A 15,650-nucleotide genomic window follows, 5' to 3' on the forward strand; every position below is an offset into this window, starting at 1 on the left:
TCAACATACTGTACCTTACCTTACCTCAACATACTGTACCTTACCTCAGCATACTGTACCTTACCTCAACATACTGTACCTTACCTCAACATACTGTACCTTACCTCAGCATACTGTACCTTACCTCAGCATACTGTACCTTACCTCAACATACTGTACCTTACCTCAACATACTGTACCTTACCTCAACATACTGTACCTTACCTCAGCATACTGTACCTTACCTCAACATACTGTACCTTACCTCAGCATACTGTACCTTACCTCAGCATACTGTACCTTACCTCAACATACTGTACCTTACCTCAACATACTGTACCTTACCTCAACATACTGTACCTTAGCTCAACATACTGTACCTTACCTCAACATACTGTACCTTAGCTCAACATACTGTACCTTACCTCAACATACTGTACCTTACCTCAACATACTGTACCTTAGCTCAACATACTGTACCTTACCTCAGCATACTGTACCTTACCTCAACATACTGTACCTTACCTCAACATACTGTACCTTACCTTACCTCAACATACTGTACCTTAGCTCAACATACTGTACCTTACCTCAACATACTGTACCTTACCTCAACATACTGTACCTTACCTTACCTCAACATACTGTACCTTAGCTCAACATACTGTACCTTACCTCAGCATACTGTACCTTACCTCAACATACTGTACCTTACCTCAGCATACTGTACCTTACCTCAGCATACTGTACCTTACCTCAACATACTGTACCTTAGCTCAACATACTGTACCTTACCTCAGCATACTGTACCTTAGCTCAACATACTGTACCTTACCTCAACATACTGTACCTTACCTCAACATACTGTACCTTAGCTCAACATACTGTACCTTACCTTACCTCAACATACTGTACCTTAGCTCAACATACTGTACCTTAGCTCAACATACTGTACCTTAGCTCAACATACTGTACCTTACCTCAACATACTGTACCTTACCTCAGCATACTGTACCTTACCTCAACATACTGTACCTTACCTCAACATACTGTACCTTACCTCAGCATACTGTACCTTACCTCAACATACTGTACCTTACCTCAACATACTGTACCTTACCTCAGCATACTGTACCTTACCTCAACATACTGTACCTTAGCTCAACATACTGTACCTTACCTCAGCATACTGTACCTTAGGTCATATAGTTTTAACTCAATAATCTGTTATGATTATTGATTAAACTATAAATACCAGCTGGTAAACTGATCTAACTTTGTAATTGTGGAGGTGATCCTGTGCATGTAGCTTATCTAAAACTACCATAATTACAGTGATGGCTCAGTGGTTGGAGTACTGGATAATTGATTTAAAAGATAAGGGTGTAAGCCTTACCATTGCTGAGCTAAAATATTTGTACCTTCAGCCTGAGTTGCAAGCATAACCCCAGAACCAAAGACCTCCGCATCCTTCTTGCGAAACTAAGTTCGCGAGCGTTGCACAAAACCGAACGCGCCTTCGCGAGCTTACAAGCTGGCAAACTTCTAGCCGTTTTGTTTTTCCTGCCGCATCTGCTCCACAGCTGCAAGTGACGCTGTGACATTTATGATGTTAAGTTCCATGACTACCGAAAAACGATGGCTGTGTTCAAAATCGCATAGTTAAACTGTATGGCTGAAAACAGGAACATTTACTAACATATGCTTCCTGTACGCAAAGATAAATTCATTAAAAGATTAGAATGTTTGATATAAAACGTAAACCTACACACGTCTGGGTGTTTTAAAATAGTGCAATTTTGGGTTTTGGACATATAGATCCTATAATAACCCAGAATCCTGACATTAAAAATTTTTTTCATGTTATTTTTATTTTTAATGTTTTTAGTTATTTTGTTATTAAGCATTAATTTAGTGGCTTATATATAAAGCACACACATTATACATCTCAACTGTTACCCTTGAGTTTAAATAAATAAATAAAAAACACACACAGGTGTATTCAGCCCAACATTCGGCTCAAGGGATTTAACAATAGCTCAGGATTTGTTGCTTTTCTGCGTGATATGTCTTTTTTATTTTTATACTTTAGCATGGGAATTGGAGGCACATTACCTCAGCAGAAATAGTGCTACTCTCATTAGGTTGGCCTTTCAGAGACACCGTACTCAGCATAACCACTTTATTCTCACACTGACGCTAAAAAACACTATTATGCAATGAAGAGGTCATTTGAGTTGCTGTGTATCCAATATGAGTGAATTTGGTTACCCAGTACGTTCTCTCTCAAATCTCTCACAGTGAAATTGAAAGCCTCGTTTGTTGTAGAGCTTTTTTACGTAGTAGAAGAAGAAACCTGTGTGATGGAGTTGACTCAGAAATGCAGTTCAGAAGCTCTCCTCGTGGCTCTTGGCGTATGCTGAGCTCGTGGGGGAGGCCATATTGCTTGGGTATAATCGCAGCATGCGGCGAGTGTGTCAGAACAAACATGGTTTGCGAATGCCAAGCGAGACCATAGAGGCTTGTGAGTGTGTGATTTAGCGGGACTGCATCTCAGCGGGCACGGAACGGGCATGCACCCACACAACCACGCACGCACACACATACTGGTACTGACTCATATGCCGTCCTGGGCATCCTTCCGGGACAGGCAGTGCAGAGGAAGCAGGCCTTGTCTCCGTTTATTAAGTCATCGCTTACTTTTGTGTCCCTGCCGTACTCAGGATGACTGAGGTCTCTGAAAGGAAATTCTCTTTCGTTAGGATTTGATTTAGCAGGTAATTACAAACATCTGTATTTATTCTGCCCTCTTTTATTTCTGATCTTTAATCCTGGAACAAATTCAGCAAATAAACAGAATCATCTGAACCAAGTCACGCAACCATGCTCAGGTCAATCTTTCCCCAAACTTACAGCCCCCTTCACATTTATAGGCATTTTTTAAGAAATTCATCCTTTGGTGAATTTGGTGAAAAAAAATCAGTTGAATTAAAGTTATTCAGAGAAAAAAGTCCCTCATCCAGAAATAGTTGTATTTAACGCTTTAACAAAATCACTTGATCCATTATTATTGGTTCCCCTGCATTTAATACTTCATACAACCTCCCACTGCTAATGCTAATTGCAGCTAATCACTATGTAGTCTTTTTATATAACATTTCATTAATTGTATTAATACAGTGCAGAGAATTTGAGAACATTATTCTTTTCAGATGCTCTCCTGATTTTCTCCTGAGTTCTAGGTTCTCTCTTGGGCCCTCTACTCTTTTAGCTCATCCCACAGGTTTTGTATGGGGTTTAGATCAGGGGACTAAACTGGCCATGACACAGGCTTGTGCACTAAACCACATCTGTGTTTATCTGAACATAAGTTTTGGATCATTGTCCTGCTCCAGTGGCGATCCATTGACGGCCCATTTTTAATTTCTTGATAAAGGTAAATAGATTTCACTTACATACACTAACGTGTCCTGGTATTTCATGATGTCCTTGCTGCCATGTACAATAACATTGGTCAAGGCATCTGGAAACGTCTACTTAAACTAGAGTAAGGTAATGTTCACCATGAAAGTACCTTTGTAAGTCGATCTGGATAAGAACGTCTGCTAAATGCTGAAAATGGAAATTGGAAAAAAAGCCCTAAAACATAACAGACTGTTCTTGACAGTTGGCATCATTTTTTGTGGTCACCTTTCTTTTAACACCAAACACAGCTTGACTGTTGCCAAAATGCTCAGATTTTGTTTCATCTGACCATAGAACATCCAGTTCCAGTCAAAGTCCCAGCAGCATTTAACAAACTCCAGGTCCTTAAGTTTGTAGTTAGATGACAGGAAAGTTTTTTCCCCTGCAAGCCTTCCAAATAATCTGTTGGCAGTGAGCTAGTGTCTGTTGCTAGTTTTTTTCTGAATCTCTCCAACTATCCCTTGGACTTTTGCCTCTCTTACCATCTTCTGCACTGTATGTGGGGCAAAACAAACTTGAGTCCTGGTACAGGCAAGTTTAGTGCCATATCCCTGATATCCATGTGTCACATGACCCTTGGATTGAGTTCTAATATGTGTTCACTTGGCACCTCATTAGGATCGACCAACCTCCCCACTTCCTATCAAATCTGTAAGTGCAAACACAGACACATTCTTCTTCAGATGCACATGATTTTATAAGTTTTAGTAATGGCCAAACAAACACACACACACACACACACACACACACAAACACACACATACACATGCAGACTATAGTCAAGTTATAATAATGACGTAACAGTCATTGTTGCTGTATTTTAGTACACTTGTATATCAGTACTTTAGCCTGGACTACACAGTCAGGACTTTTACATTCATGGTATTAAGCAGCCTTGGTCAGGAGATCAACAGTGGCGAACTTGCAGTAGTAGGGCTCAAACCAGTAACATTTTTCCCTCAATATGTCAATGCACCACACTTTGTTGACTCATCTCACTGTGATTTAAAAAAGAGAGAGTACTGGCTAGTTATTCACCTTTGGATTCTAGCATTGTAGCAGTTGGAACTTGTAAATTATATTATGGTGGATGTTTTACTTTTGTATTACAGTTGCTGCCAATATTCTTGCTATTGCTATAACTGACCGGCGACGCAAGAAGGTCCTGGGTTCGATCCCCAGGTGGGACGGTCCGGGTCCTTTCTGTGTGGAGTTTGCATGTTCTCCCCGTGTCTGCGTTGGTTTCCTCCGGGTGCTCCGGTTTCCTCCCACAGTCCAAAGACATGCAAGTGAGGTGAATTGGAGATACAAAATTGTCCATGACTGTGTTCAATATAATCTTGTGAACTGATGAACCTTGTTTAATGAGTAACCACCGTTCCTGTCATGAATGTAACCAAAGTGTAAAACATGACGTTAAAATCCCAATAAACAAACAAACTATAATTGACCCTTATAAGCTTAAACCATGTTAAGCCTGGAATCGTTACCCCCAACACGACCCTTCAGTAAGCAGGGAATGTTTGAACTGTCTGACCTTGCTGATTGGTTGTACAAGTGCATTGTTTACTAACACCATTCAATAAATTGTTGTTCAATGTCAGGCCAGTGTGCAATCAGCATGTCTCTGCTAAAACCTCCATTTATTTAGGCTCAACACAACTCCGCGGTCAGAGCCGCATAGTAAAAGAAACGAACATGATGAGTAACCTAGCTAGTTATTAGCTGTTGATTACTAGAGGGCTTTGGAGACCCAGACACTGAGACTGTCTGATTTATCAGTGTTGTGGTTGAGTCGTTATAGATTGCTATTTCAAGAAACACATAATAGTCCTAATTTAGTGAATCAGTGCTTTGTCTAATTGATATGATGAATTGCTGACCGTCAAGGGCAGACAACAAAGCATAACTCGATCAGGTCTGAAGGGCTTCCTCTGTAGGGATAATTGCAAAATATGGAAAAACTAAAAATAGCGATTTTTACACACAGCAATATTAACTGCTTTATGATGAGACTGCCAAAAATCCAACTTTTGGACACATTCATTTGGCATGCCGATAATACCCAGGCCTTCATTTTGCACGGGCGCTGATAGGATTAGCTGGGTTGGTTATGATGGAGCCCACAGTTCTTAGTGAAAATGAACGATCCTTCTGCCAAGACTATCAAACCGCCTTTATACACTCTGCTATTTCCTGTTGCCTAGGAAACCAACGTAATCCACGTATTTCTCTCTTCCGTCGTCTCTGTCTTACCTCAGCACTTCGCTCTCGTCTATCTTTTTTTCCTCTCTGATTGGAGACTCTATTGACTCGTGCCATTGAGTCGGGCTTCAAACCCGCTCAGCAGCTGTCAGGAGATGAAAATAAATAAGAGGGAAAGTTCTCTAAAACCTATTGATTTTTCCTGATTACAGAACATTTAGAAATTTAGACCAGCACAGGCGAGTCAACGGGAGGCAAATATGAAGAATCTGATGCCTCAGATGTCGTTGATATCTCACACTTCGAGGACGGCTGTGTCTCTGTTTGAAGTTTGATAACTTGGCTATATACAAACATATAAACACATAATAAGAATGTGAGTACAATGAAAGCTTTTATTGATTAATAGTTGATTTGCTTTTTTAAAATTCACTACAAATCAGGCTACCTCAATTTTGCCTACATTTCCATCTGGGACGGCACGATGGGTAGCAATGTTGCCTCACAGCAAGGAGGTCCTGGGTTCGATTCCCAGGTGAAGCGGTCCGGGTCCTTTCCGTGTGGAGTTTGCATGTTCTCCCCGTGTCTGCGTGGGTTTCCTCCAGGAGTTCCGGTTTCCTCCCACACTCCAAAGACGTGTAAGTGAGGTGAACTGGAGACACAAAATTGTCCATGACTGTGTCTGTGTCTGTAACCAAAGTGTGTAAAACATGACGTTAAAAATTCTAATAAATACCGCTCAGGTGGCACAGCAGTAAAAACACACTAGAGCTGGGGTCTCGAATACATCGTATCGAATCTCAGATCTGCCATCCGTCTGGGCTGAGCGGCCACATGAACAACCATTGGCCTGTTGTTCATATAGGGGTGGGATATTAAAAAGCCAGAAAGGGACCCTCTCATATCTGATGCAACTACGACCTCTGCTGGCTGATTGATGGCGCCTGCACAGAGGCGGTGAAAGAGTGTGTTGATCAGGGTGTGTCTCTCCGTACACAAGTCTGATTCGCATATATGCACTTGCCTACTGTGGGTGACAAAATGCATACGACTGCTGCCCACTTGTCGGAGGGGGCATGGGTTAGCTTCATTCTCCTCAAATCAGAGCAGGGGTCAGCATTAGTGGAGAGAAAGCATGACGCAATCGAGCAATTAGACGCGCTAAAAAAGTCGGGAGAAAAAGGGGAGAAAATGCATAAACCAGTGGGTATCACTGTCACTTTACTGCAAGATAGGCCTGGGTTAAATTCCCTGTGTGGGCTAGGGTCCTTTCTGTGTGGAGTTTGCATGTTCTTCCTGTGTCTGTGTGGTTTTTCTTCCGGGTGCTCCAGTTTCCTCCCACAGTCCAAAGACATGCAGTCAGGCTAGTTGGATCTACTATAAATTACCCCAACTGTAAATGTGTGTGTGAATGTGTGTGTGTGTGTGTGTGTGTGTGTGTTTGCGTTGTGATGGACTGCTGACCTGTCTGGGGTGTTTCCAGCCTTTTGCCCAGTGAATCAGATCCACTGTGACTAGCGATGTAACAATGCACCACAAGACAGTTTAAAATCGGTGCACATGTGCCACGATTCGAATCGGTTATTCATTTAAGATAAATCGATATTTACTGTAAACAGCAGAGGGCACTGACGCTGTTCACCTCGCCTGGTTGACGGCACTTCACAAAGTTGCCAGGTTCGGAATTTTCCAGTCAAATTTATTTATGTGAGAATACTTTATTAATTTGTATTATTCATTTATTATTCATTTATTTATATAATGTTGGCTTTGTTTTAAAATTTCATTTCAGTTTTTTTACACAATAAACATTATTTGGCATAGTTTGTACCTACCTCAGAAATAAAAGGGCATTCATTATTTACATAAATAAAAGATAAGCAGCAATACAGTATTTTGTTTTATTTATTTTTTAAGAGAAATAATAAAAGCAAACTTTGTCATAATTTGTCTTCAAATTCATTTTGTTTAAAAAAATCGGGAAAAAATTGTATTGTGAACCCAGTATTGTGAACCGTATTGCATCGTGGGTAGAGTGTATCGTTACATCCCTAACTGTGACCCTGACCAGGATAAAGTGGTGGCAAAATGGACCATAAATAAATGAATTAATGAATGAATGATTTCTCTAGGGCTTGTTTTTCTCAGTTTATAATGTTTTGGTAATTAGAATCGATTGCCATTATTTGATTGTGAATATTTTCCTCCGATCCCAGGAGATGAACATGCATGTGTCGATTCCTCCAGCCTTCAGTAAAAAATGAGGATAATTGTTTTATAAAAAAAATAAAAGATTTTGAATAGTTTAATGGAGAACACACACTATATTTTGTTATTTTATTGAAAGGACCGTGTAAATCCAACAGTTTTAAAATGTAATCAGTGATGTTACTGTGTGTGTATCAAGCAAAGAGGGACTTCACTTTAAAGAATTCATGTTATATATATATATATATATATATATATATATATATATATATATATATATATATATATATATATATATACTGTATATATACTGTATATATACCGATCAGGCATAACATTAAAACCACCTCCTTGTTTCTACACTTACTGTCCATTTTATCAGCTCCACTGTAGTCTATCTGTTTCTCTGCATGCTTTGTTTCCACCCTTTCATGCTGTTCTTCAATGGTCAGGACCACCACAGAGCAGGTATTATTTAGGTGGTGGATCATTCTCAGCACTGCAGTGACACTGACATGGTGGTGGTGTGTTAGTGTGTGTTGTGCTGGTATGAGTGGATCAGACACAGCAATGCTGATGGAATTTTTAAACACCTCACTGTCACTGCTGGACTGAGAGTAGTCCACCAACCAAATATATCCAGCCAACAGCACCCCGTGGGCAGCGTCCTGTGACCACTGATGAAGGTCTTGAAGATGACCAACTCAAACAGCAGCAATAGATGAGCGATCGTCTCTGACTTTACATCTACAAGGTGGACCAACTAGGTAGGAGTGTCTAATAGGGTGGACAGTGAGTGGACATGGTATTTAAAAAACTCCAGCAGCATTGCTGTGTCTGATCCACTCACACCAGCACAACACACACTAACACACCACCACCATGTCATTGTCACTGCAGTGTAGAGAATGATCAGCCACCTAAATAATACCTGCACTGTGGTGGTCCTGTGGGGGTCCTGACCATAGAAGAACAGGGTGAAAGCAGGTTAAAAAGGTATGTAGAGAAACAGATGGACTACAGTCAGTAACTGTAGAACTACAAAGTGCTTCTATATGGTAAGTGGAGCTGATAAAATAGACAGTGAGTGTAGAAACAAGGAGGTGGTTTTAATGTTATGGCTGATCAGTGTATATGTTTTTTGTAAACGGTTTAATTAAAAAAGGTAATAAAAATAAAGCATGCTTGAATTACACAGCCTTTTCTATTACTGAGAAATTGTCAAACATAACTGTCTACCATTGACACTGACCATGCCATGTGATTTCCCATGTTCATACTAATCAGATTATTGATTGCCGTCCTTGTGCTTTGTGGATAGTAGTAGTCATTCTAAAAGGAACCACTTTCATCAGATTAGCAGCGCTCCAACAGATTTATGATGTGGCCGGCCAGGATCATTCTGTATTGATTTACAGCGACTCTTCAGGAAGCATCTGCACTCGTAATCCTTTTCATTTATTCAAGCATTCTCTTAATTTGTCACCACTTTATAAGTAATAACTTCATTGGTGGTCCGATGGTGGTCTCTTTTCATTAATTGACAGGATCTAGAGGCAGACCGATAATGCATAGCAACAGGATGGGGATTTAGCATAACCATTGTCTGTGTTTTTTTACAGAATGATTTCTGTTTGTTCCCAGCAGGTCCGTTCTGGTAAAATGTGATGTACATTTACCTGTACATCAGCCAAAACCTTTTATTAAAAAATACATAACCTGCGTTACCTAACCTATATAAGCTATCAGAAATGTAAACTAGTAAAAGTGATTTGTCCTGTGGTGGACTGATGTACATGGAATAGGACAGGATACAGTTTGTACATTTCCTATGTTCAGGCATACATTATTATATGGCTGATCAGAGGTAAAATGCTGTGGAAAAAAAAGACCTTAATACCTAATTAACTATTAAATTATTTTTTCTTTTAATAAAAGAAAATGAGACAATTTGAACTTGAGTTTTAAATTAGTTAATTCATTAGAGTCCGATTTATTTAACATTCATGTTATCCATGTAAAAAGTAATTGCTCGCTTTATAACTATTTATACCACCTTTGACAGCAATGACTGCAACTAAACACTTTCTATAATTTAATATTATTCTAATTCTTATGAATTAATTAATTTATTATTAATTCACATTGCTGTGAAGGAATTAGGCCACTTTCATTTTGTTTTTTATCAGAACTCCATCAGCGCTGCTGTGTCTGACCCACTCATACCAGCACAACACACACTAACACACCACCACCATGTCAGTGTCACGGCAGTGCTGAGAATGATCCATCACCCAAATAATACCTACTCTGTGGGGGTCCTGATCATTGAAGAACAGCATGAAAGGGGGCTAACAAAGCATGCAGAGAAACAGATGGACTACAGTCAGTAAGGAGGTGGTTTTAATGTTATGGCTGATTGCTGTATTTTATTACAGTTTTCTTTCAATAAACAGATCTGGAATAATTTTTATTATTTAGTTTAGTCGTGGGCTCGGATGCATGATTTTCCGTTTTAAACAGGAAATTGTGAAGTACTGATTTGGGTAGTAGGTGTGTAACTTCGTCTTTACGAGGGTGACATTATTTAAGTTGCACAGTCATGAACCAGTAACAAGATATTGAAATCATTATTTAAGGATGAAGCACTGTAAAAGCTTTCCACCCAGAATAAATCTAAGCTTTGGCTTTTTTAGCCAGCCTGATATTTTTCTCTGCCAACTTTCTTATATTTTTTTTCTTTTGGCTGGTTCTGTACTTAGGGCTTGTCACAGTGAATCTGTTCCACATGCTTGCTTCAGCACAGATTTTATGTCGAGTGCCATTACTAACTCTACCTTCCTGTTTTTATCCGGGCTTGGGACAGGCACTTAGAGTGCACTGACAAGTGCAACATCTCCCGATGGCTAGGCTGTTTGGCTACCCACCTCCCCCCTCAGACGTTAGCCAGTCATGTCCACACAGATGCCCAACTGGCTGATAGCACCACTGAGACTTACTTACATAAAACCATCAAATGAAATATTTGAATGTTTGGCGGCTATTTAATAAGTCATTAAAAATGTAATATTAATTAAGATTCTGCTACTGCTCTCACATTTATTTGTACCTGTAATCAATGCAAACAGGTACATTATTTATTAGCTTGCTGACTGCCACCAACCTGCCTCCCTGATTTACAGGGTTGCACGTCTTGTTCAGATTTATTTTACCTTCATGCTAACTGTGCTATTGTTGTGAAATTCTTTGTAATATTTGTTTACTTACATTTATATTTACATTTTCAACCTTTAGCAGACGCTTTTATCCGAAACGAATTTCCCTACAAACAACAGTCTAAGAATAGAAATGGGCTGAAAACCTGTTAGAACAAAAAAATAGGTAGAATTTCTATATGATCCTATATAAAATTAGTATGTGCATGGTAGTTCTCGGCTTAGGGGCCTCTTAAGTACAGAGGTGATGAAGGTCTTTAGTCGTCTTTTGAAGATGATGAGAGACTCCGATGTTCAAACAGACAGGGGAAGTTTGTTCCACCACTTGGGTGCAGGTACAGAGAATAGCCTAGATGCTGATGCGTGTCTTCCTTGAGTTCTGGGTGGAGTATCAAGACAAGTGAGACTTGTGGCTCGGAGGTTGCGTGGTACAGAACAGGGTTTGATGAGTTCTGTAAGGTAGATTGGAGATGGTTCATTTTTGGCTTTGTAAGGAAGGTTTATTATTTTAAACTAAATGTGGGCAACTATAGGAAGCCAGTGAAGAGAGCACCAGTGGGTTGATGTGGCAGCAGGAGGGTGATGTGGCAGCAGTGGGCTGATGTGGTAGCAGTAGGGAGATATGGCAGCAGTAGGGTGATGTGGTAGCAGTGGACTGGTGTGGCAGTAGTGGAGTGATGTGGTAGCAGTAGGGAGATGTTGCAGCAATAGGGTGATGTGGCAGGGTGATGCAGCAACAGTGGGGTGATGTGGCAGCAGTGAGGCTATATACAGTGGAATGGAAATGTAACAGTAAGCTAACAAACTTCAAATAGAGAATTGTGCATTGGAGAAATTGAAGTGATTATTATTTCAAGTAGTAGGGTAAGGTGCTTATGTGTGCAGGAGATTATGGCATGATATATACAGATGATACAAATGTACAGCAAGTGTGTTAAAGTGCTAAAATAGGGTGGTCAGTATTAATGCTCATGGTTTTTATAAGCAATATTAAAGAAGCTTCTGCTCAGATGTTCACCTAATTTTACTGTTTAGTGCAAATATGTGCAGTTTGGGATGCAACATGGTAAATGTTCCAGTTTTTAAAATGTATAAATATCAGATCTTAGTATTCTTTAGTTCTGGGATCTGTTTATTTTTACGCATAAAAAGGTCATAAATTCACACGGGCTGCTTGAAAACACAGGCTTTTTAGTCTGGCTGACATTGAATCAAAGGGTAAAATGCAGATTTTTGTTCCAACAGTCAGCAATAAATGTGCATCATAAAACAGATCCTTTAATTATCAACATGCAAACATCAGTCAAGAGCGAAAGCCCTCAATTTTCTTCTTTGTGAATTTATAATCAATACAATGCACAGCGTTTCCCAACCCTATTCTCACTAGATCCTTATGAGAGAGACACGCTGACGCTTTTCTGTTTGAAATCAGACCTGTCTGCAAAATTAATTTGTCTCTCAAGTACATCTTTTCCGTCTCCTTTTAGAAAGCGCTGACTCTGTCAGACAGCTCGGTACAGTGTGCAATTGTTCTTTAGATGTATTTGGGATCTTTTGTGACTCCTTAAATCTGAGTCCTTGGAGAATTTTTTGCAAGGTGGTCACTTCATTCAGCTAATGAATAAAAAAAGAAAGAGAGGGAAGCCATATTTAGATGTGCTTAATATACACTGATCAGCCATAACATTAAAACCACCTCCTTGTTTCTATACTCACTGTCCATTTTACTGGCTTCACTTACCATATAGAAGCACTTTGTAGTTCTACAATTACTACATTTATTTCTCTACATACCTTTTTAGTCTGCTCTCACCCTGTTCTTCAATGGTCAGGACCCCCACAGAGCAGGTATTATTTAGGTGGTGGATGACAGTGTTAGTGTGTGTTGTGCTGGTATGAGTGGATCAGACACAGCAGTGCTGCTGGAGTTTTTAAATATCCATTCACTGTCCACTCCTAGACACTCCTACCTAGTTGGTCCACCTTGTAGATGTAAAGTCAGAGACGATCGTTCATCTACTGCTGCTGTTTGAGTTGGTCATCTTCTAGACCTTCATCGGTGGTCACAGGACGCTGCCCACTGGGTGATGTTGGCTGGATATATTTGGTTGGTGGACTATTGTCAGTCCAGCAGTGACAGTGAGGTGTTTAAAAACTCGATCAGTGCTGCTGTGTCTGATCAACTCATACCAGCACAACACACACTAACACACCACCACCATGTCAGTGTCACTGCAGTGCTGAGAATGATTCACCACCCAAATAATACCTGCTCTGTGGTGGTCCTGGGAGAGTCCTGACCATTAAAGAACAGCATGAATGGGGGCTAACAAAGCATGCAGAGAAACAGATGGACTACAGTCAGTAATTGTAGAACTACAGAGTGCTTCTATATGGTAAGTGGAGCTGATAAAATGGACAATAAGTGTAGAAACAAGGAGATGGTTTTAATGTTATGGCTGATCGGTGTAGATGATATTTTAGCTTATTTTCACTTGAAAATGATCAAAACATGAAATTTGACCAAGTATTTCTCAACTTTTTCATAAGTGGAGTTCTTATGTATCTGTCTCATGTTATGATATGTCAGTTACTGACAGGACTGTTAAAGGGGAAATGAGGACCAGTCACATGTGGCAGTTTCATTTCAGAAAAAGTCACTTAATGCCAGATCTTTTAAACCATCACTAAAAAAACCCTAGAGTAACTAGACCCGTGTCGTCACTGGTCTGTTTCAAGCAAAATAAAATGTAAACTTTTTTCTCCAGACTGCTTTTTTTCTGTTTTCTTTTTTATTTATTTATTTTTATGCATTTTTTTCCATTTTCTCCCAATTTAATGTAGTCAATTTGTCTTCCGCTGCTGAGGGATCCCTAATTGCGAAAGGAACCCTTTTTCACCTATGCACTCTGCACAGGCGCCTTCAAACAGCGTTTGAAGACTCCGCTCTCATAGTCTGGTCATCCTGCCCTATCAAAACCATATCTGCTGAAGGCACTGCCAATTATGCCCGCTAGATGAAATCCAGCCGACCGGTGGCAAAGCCGAGTTTCGAACCGAGAGTTCAGAATCTCGGCACTGGTGTGCTAGTGGAGACTGCTTTTTTTACTTATATATTTGGACCTTTTAGTTTAATCTACTACTGTGATTCTTGCGATTCAGACACTGTTCTTTTGGATGCCGTCCATTTTTTTTCTGGCCTTTTCTCATAAATAGTGATGAGTAATAAACAGTAGGAGTAAACCTAATTAGTCATTTCTAATCCAATATTTTAATTCCTCTGCTGCTTGCATAATCCCCATGCTGAGTGAGCTGTAGCACATATAGAGGGTCACACTATGCTCTGCATGTTCCTCCACTACACGTGTCTCGACCAGACAACACACGCGAGACAGATGAATTAAACATATTTTAACAAATAGGTTAAATGTTTAAGATTTTTAATCATTTTTAACATTACTTTTAAGATATCTAAAAGATGGCCGCTCAGGTGGCGCAGCGGTAAAAACACATGCTAGTGCACCAGAGCTGGGATCTCAAATACATCATATCGAATCTCAGCTCTGCCATCCGGCTTGACTGAGCGGCCACATGAACAACGATTGGTCTGTTGTTCATATAGGGGTGGGGAATTAAGCCGGATAGGGTCTCCTCATAACTGATGCAACTACGACCTCTGCTGGCTGATTGATGGCGCCTGCACAGAGGCGGGGAAAGAGTGCGGATCAGGGTGTGTCTCTCGGTACACGGTGCTGAGTGTGGATCAGGGTGTGTAGGTGACAAAATGCATACGCCTGCTGCCCACGTGTCGGAGAGAGCGTGGGTTAGCTTTGTTCTCCTCAATCAGAGCCGGGGTCGGCATTAGTAGAGAGAAAGCATGACACAATCAGGTAATTGGACGTGCTAAAGTCGGGAGAAAATGGGAGGAAATGCATAAACAAGAATATATATATATATAAAAAGAAGTTCAAACTCCCTGCAGTGATGGGATAGCGTAATAGACTACTGCACCACCCGAGTGCCCAAAATAAATGGAAGTGCACTGATATTTATGAGTGCAAACAAGCTGAACGTTTCCTTGGACTACTAGTTCACTTGAGCCATCTAGACATGCATTATATGAAAGAATCTGGCTGCATTTGGCCCCTGGGCCAATTGATATCAGTATATGAGAGTTATGGTTATCGAGCCTGGAAAACGTAAAACCTTGACCGCTACTGTGCTCACAAATCTTTAGCCTCTTGTCTTGCCTGAAGTGGTTACTCTGAACTGACTGGTGCTGTTTGTACTTTTCCTTCCTTTGCAGAGTATCGGGAAAGGCTCCCTGTGGTGCATAGACCCAGAATACAGACACAATCTCATCCAGGGGCTGAAGAAGACGCCTTATCATCCCTACTCCCAAGTGTTCACCACACCTCCCACTTCTCCTCAGGCATATCAAAGGTAAGCAAGTGCCTCGGCAGAGATATTGATCCTCATACCTCTGCTCTTCACTCGCTCTCTCGTCCATTGTCTTGCTCTCTCTTATGTGTGCTAACGGTCTCTGTTAGCTGTGGCATGTTCAGGTACAGAAGGGCT

The 15,650-nt window shown here is 40.4% G+C and overlaps 1 protein-coding gene across 1 annotated transcript in view; it reads left to right on the top strand.

Annotated features, from left to right (window-relative positions):
* The window catches only part of foxn3 (forkhead box N3), a 172,576-nt gene that overhangs the window by 68,088 nt on the left and 88,838 nt on the right, over positions 1-15,650 (top strand). Inside the window, exon 3 of the mRNA XM_063007057.1 lies at positions 15,379-15,515. Coding sequence (XP_062863127.1) covers positions 15,379-15,515 — 137 coding nt within the window. The remainder of the gene's footprint in view (positions 1-15,378; positions 15,516-15,650) is intronic.

This window comes from Trichomycterus rosablanca, chromosome 13 (genome assembly GCF_030014385.1).
Source record: "Trichomycterus rosablanca isolate fTriRos1 chromosome 13, fTriRos1.hap1, whole genome shotgun sequence".
NCBI lineage: Eukaryota > Metazoa > Chordata > Actinopteri > Siluriformes > Trichomycteridae > Trichomycterus > Trichomycterus rosablanca.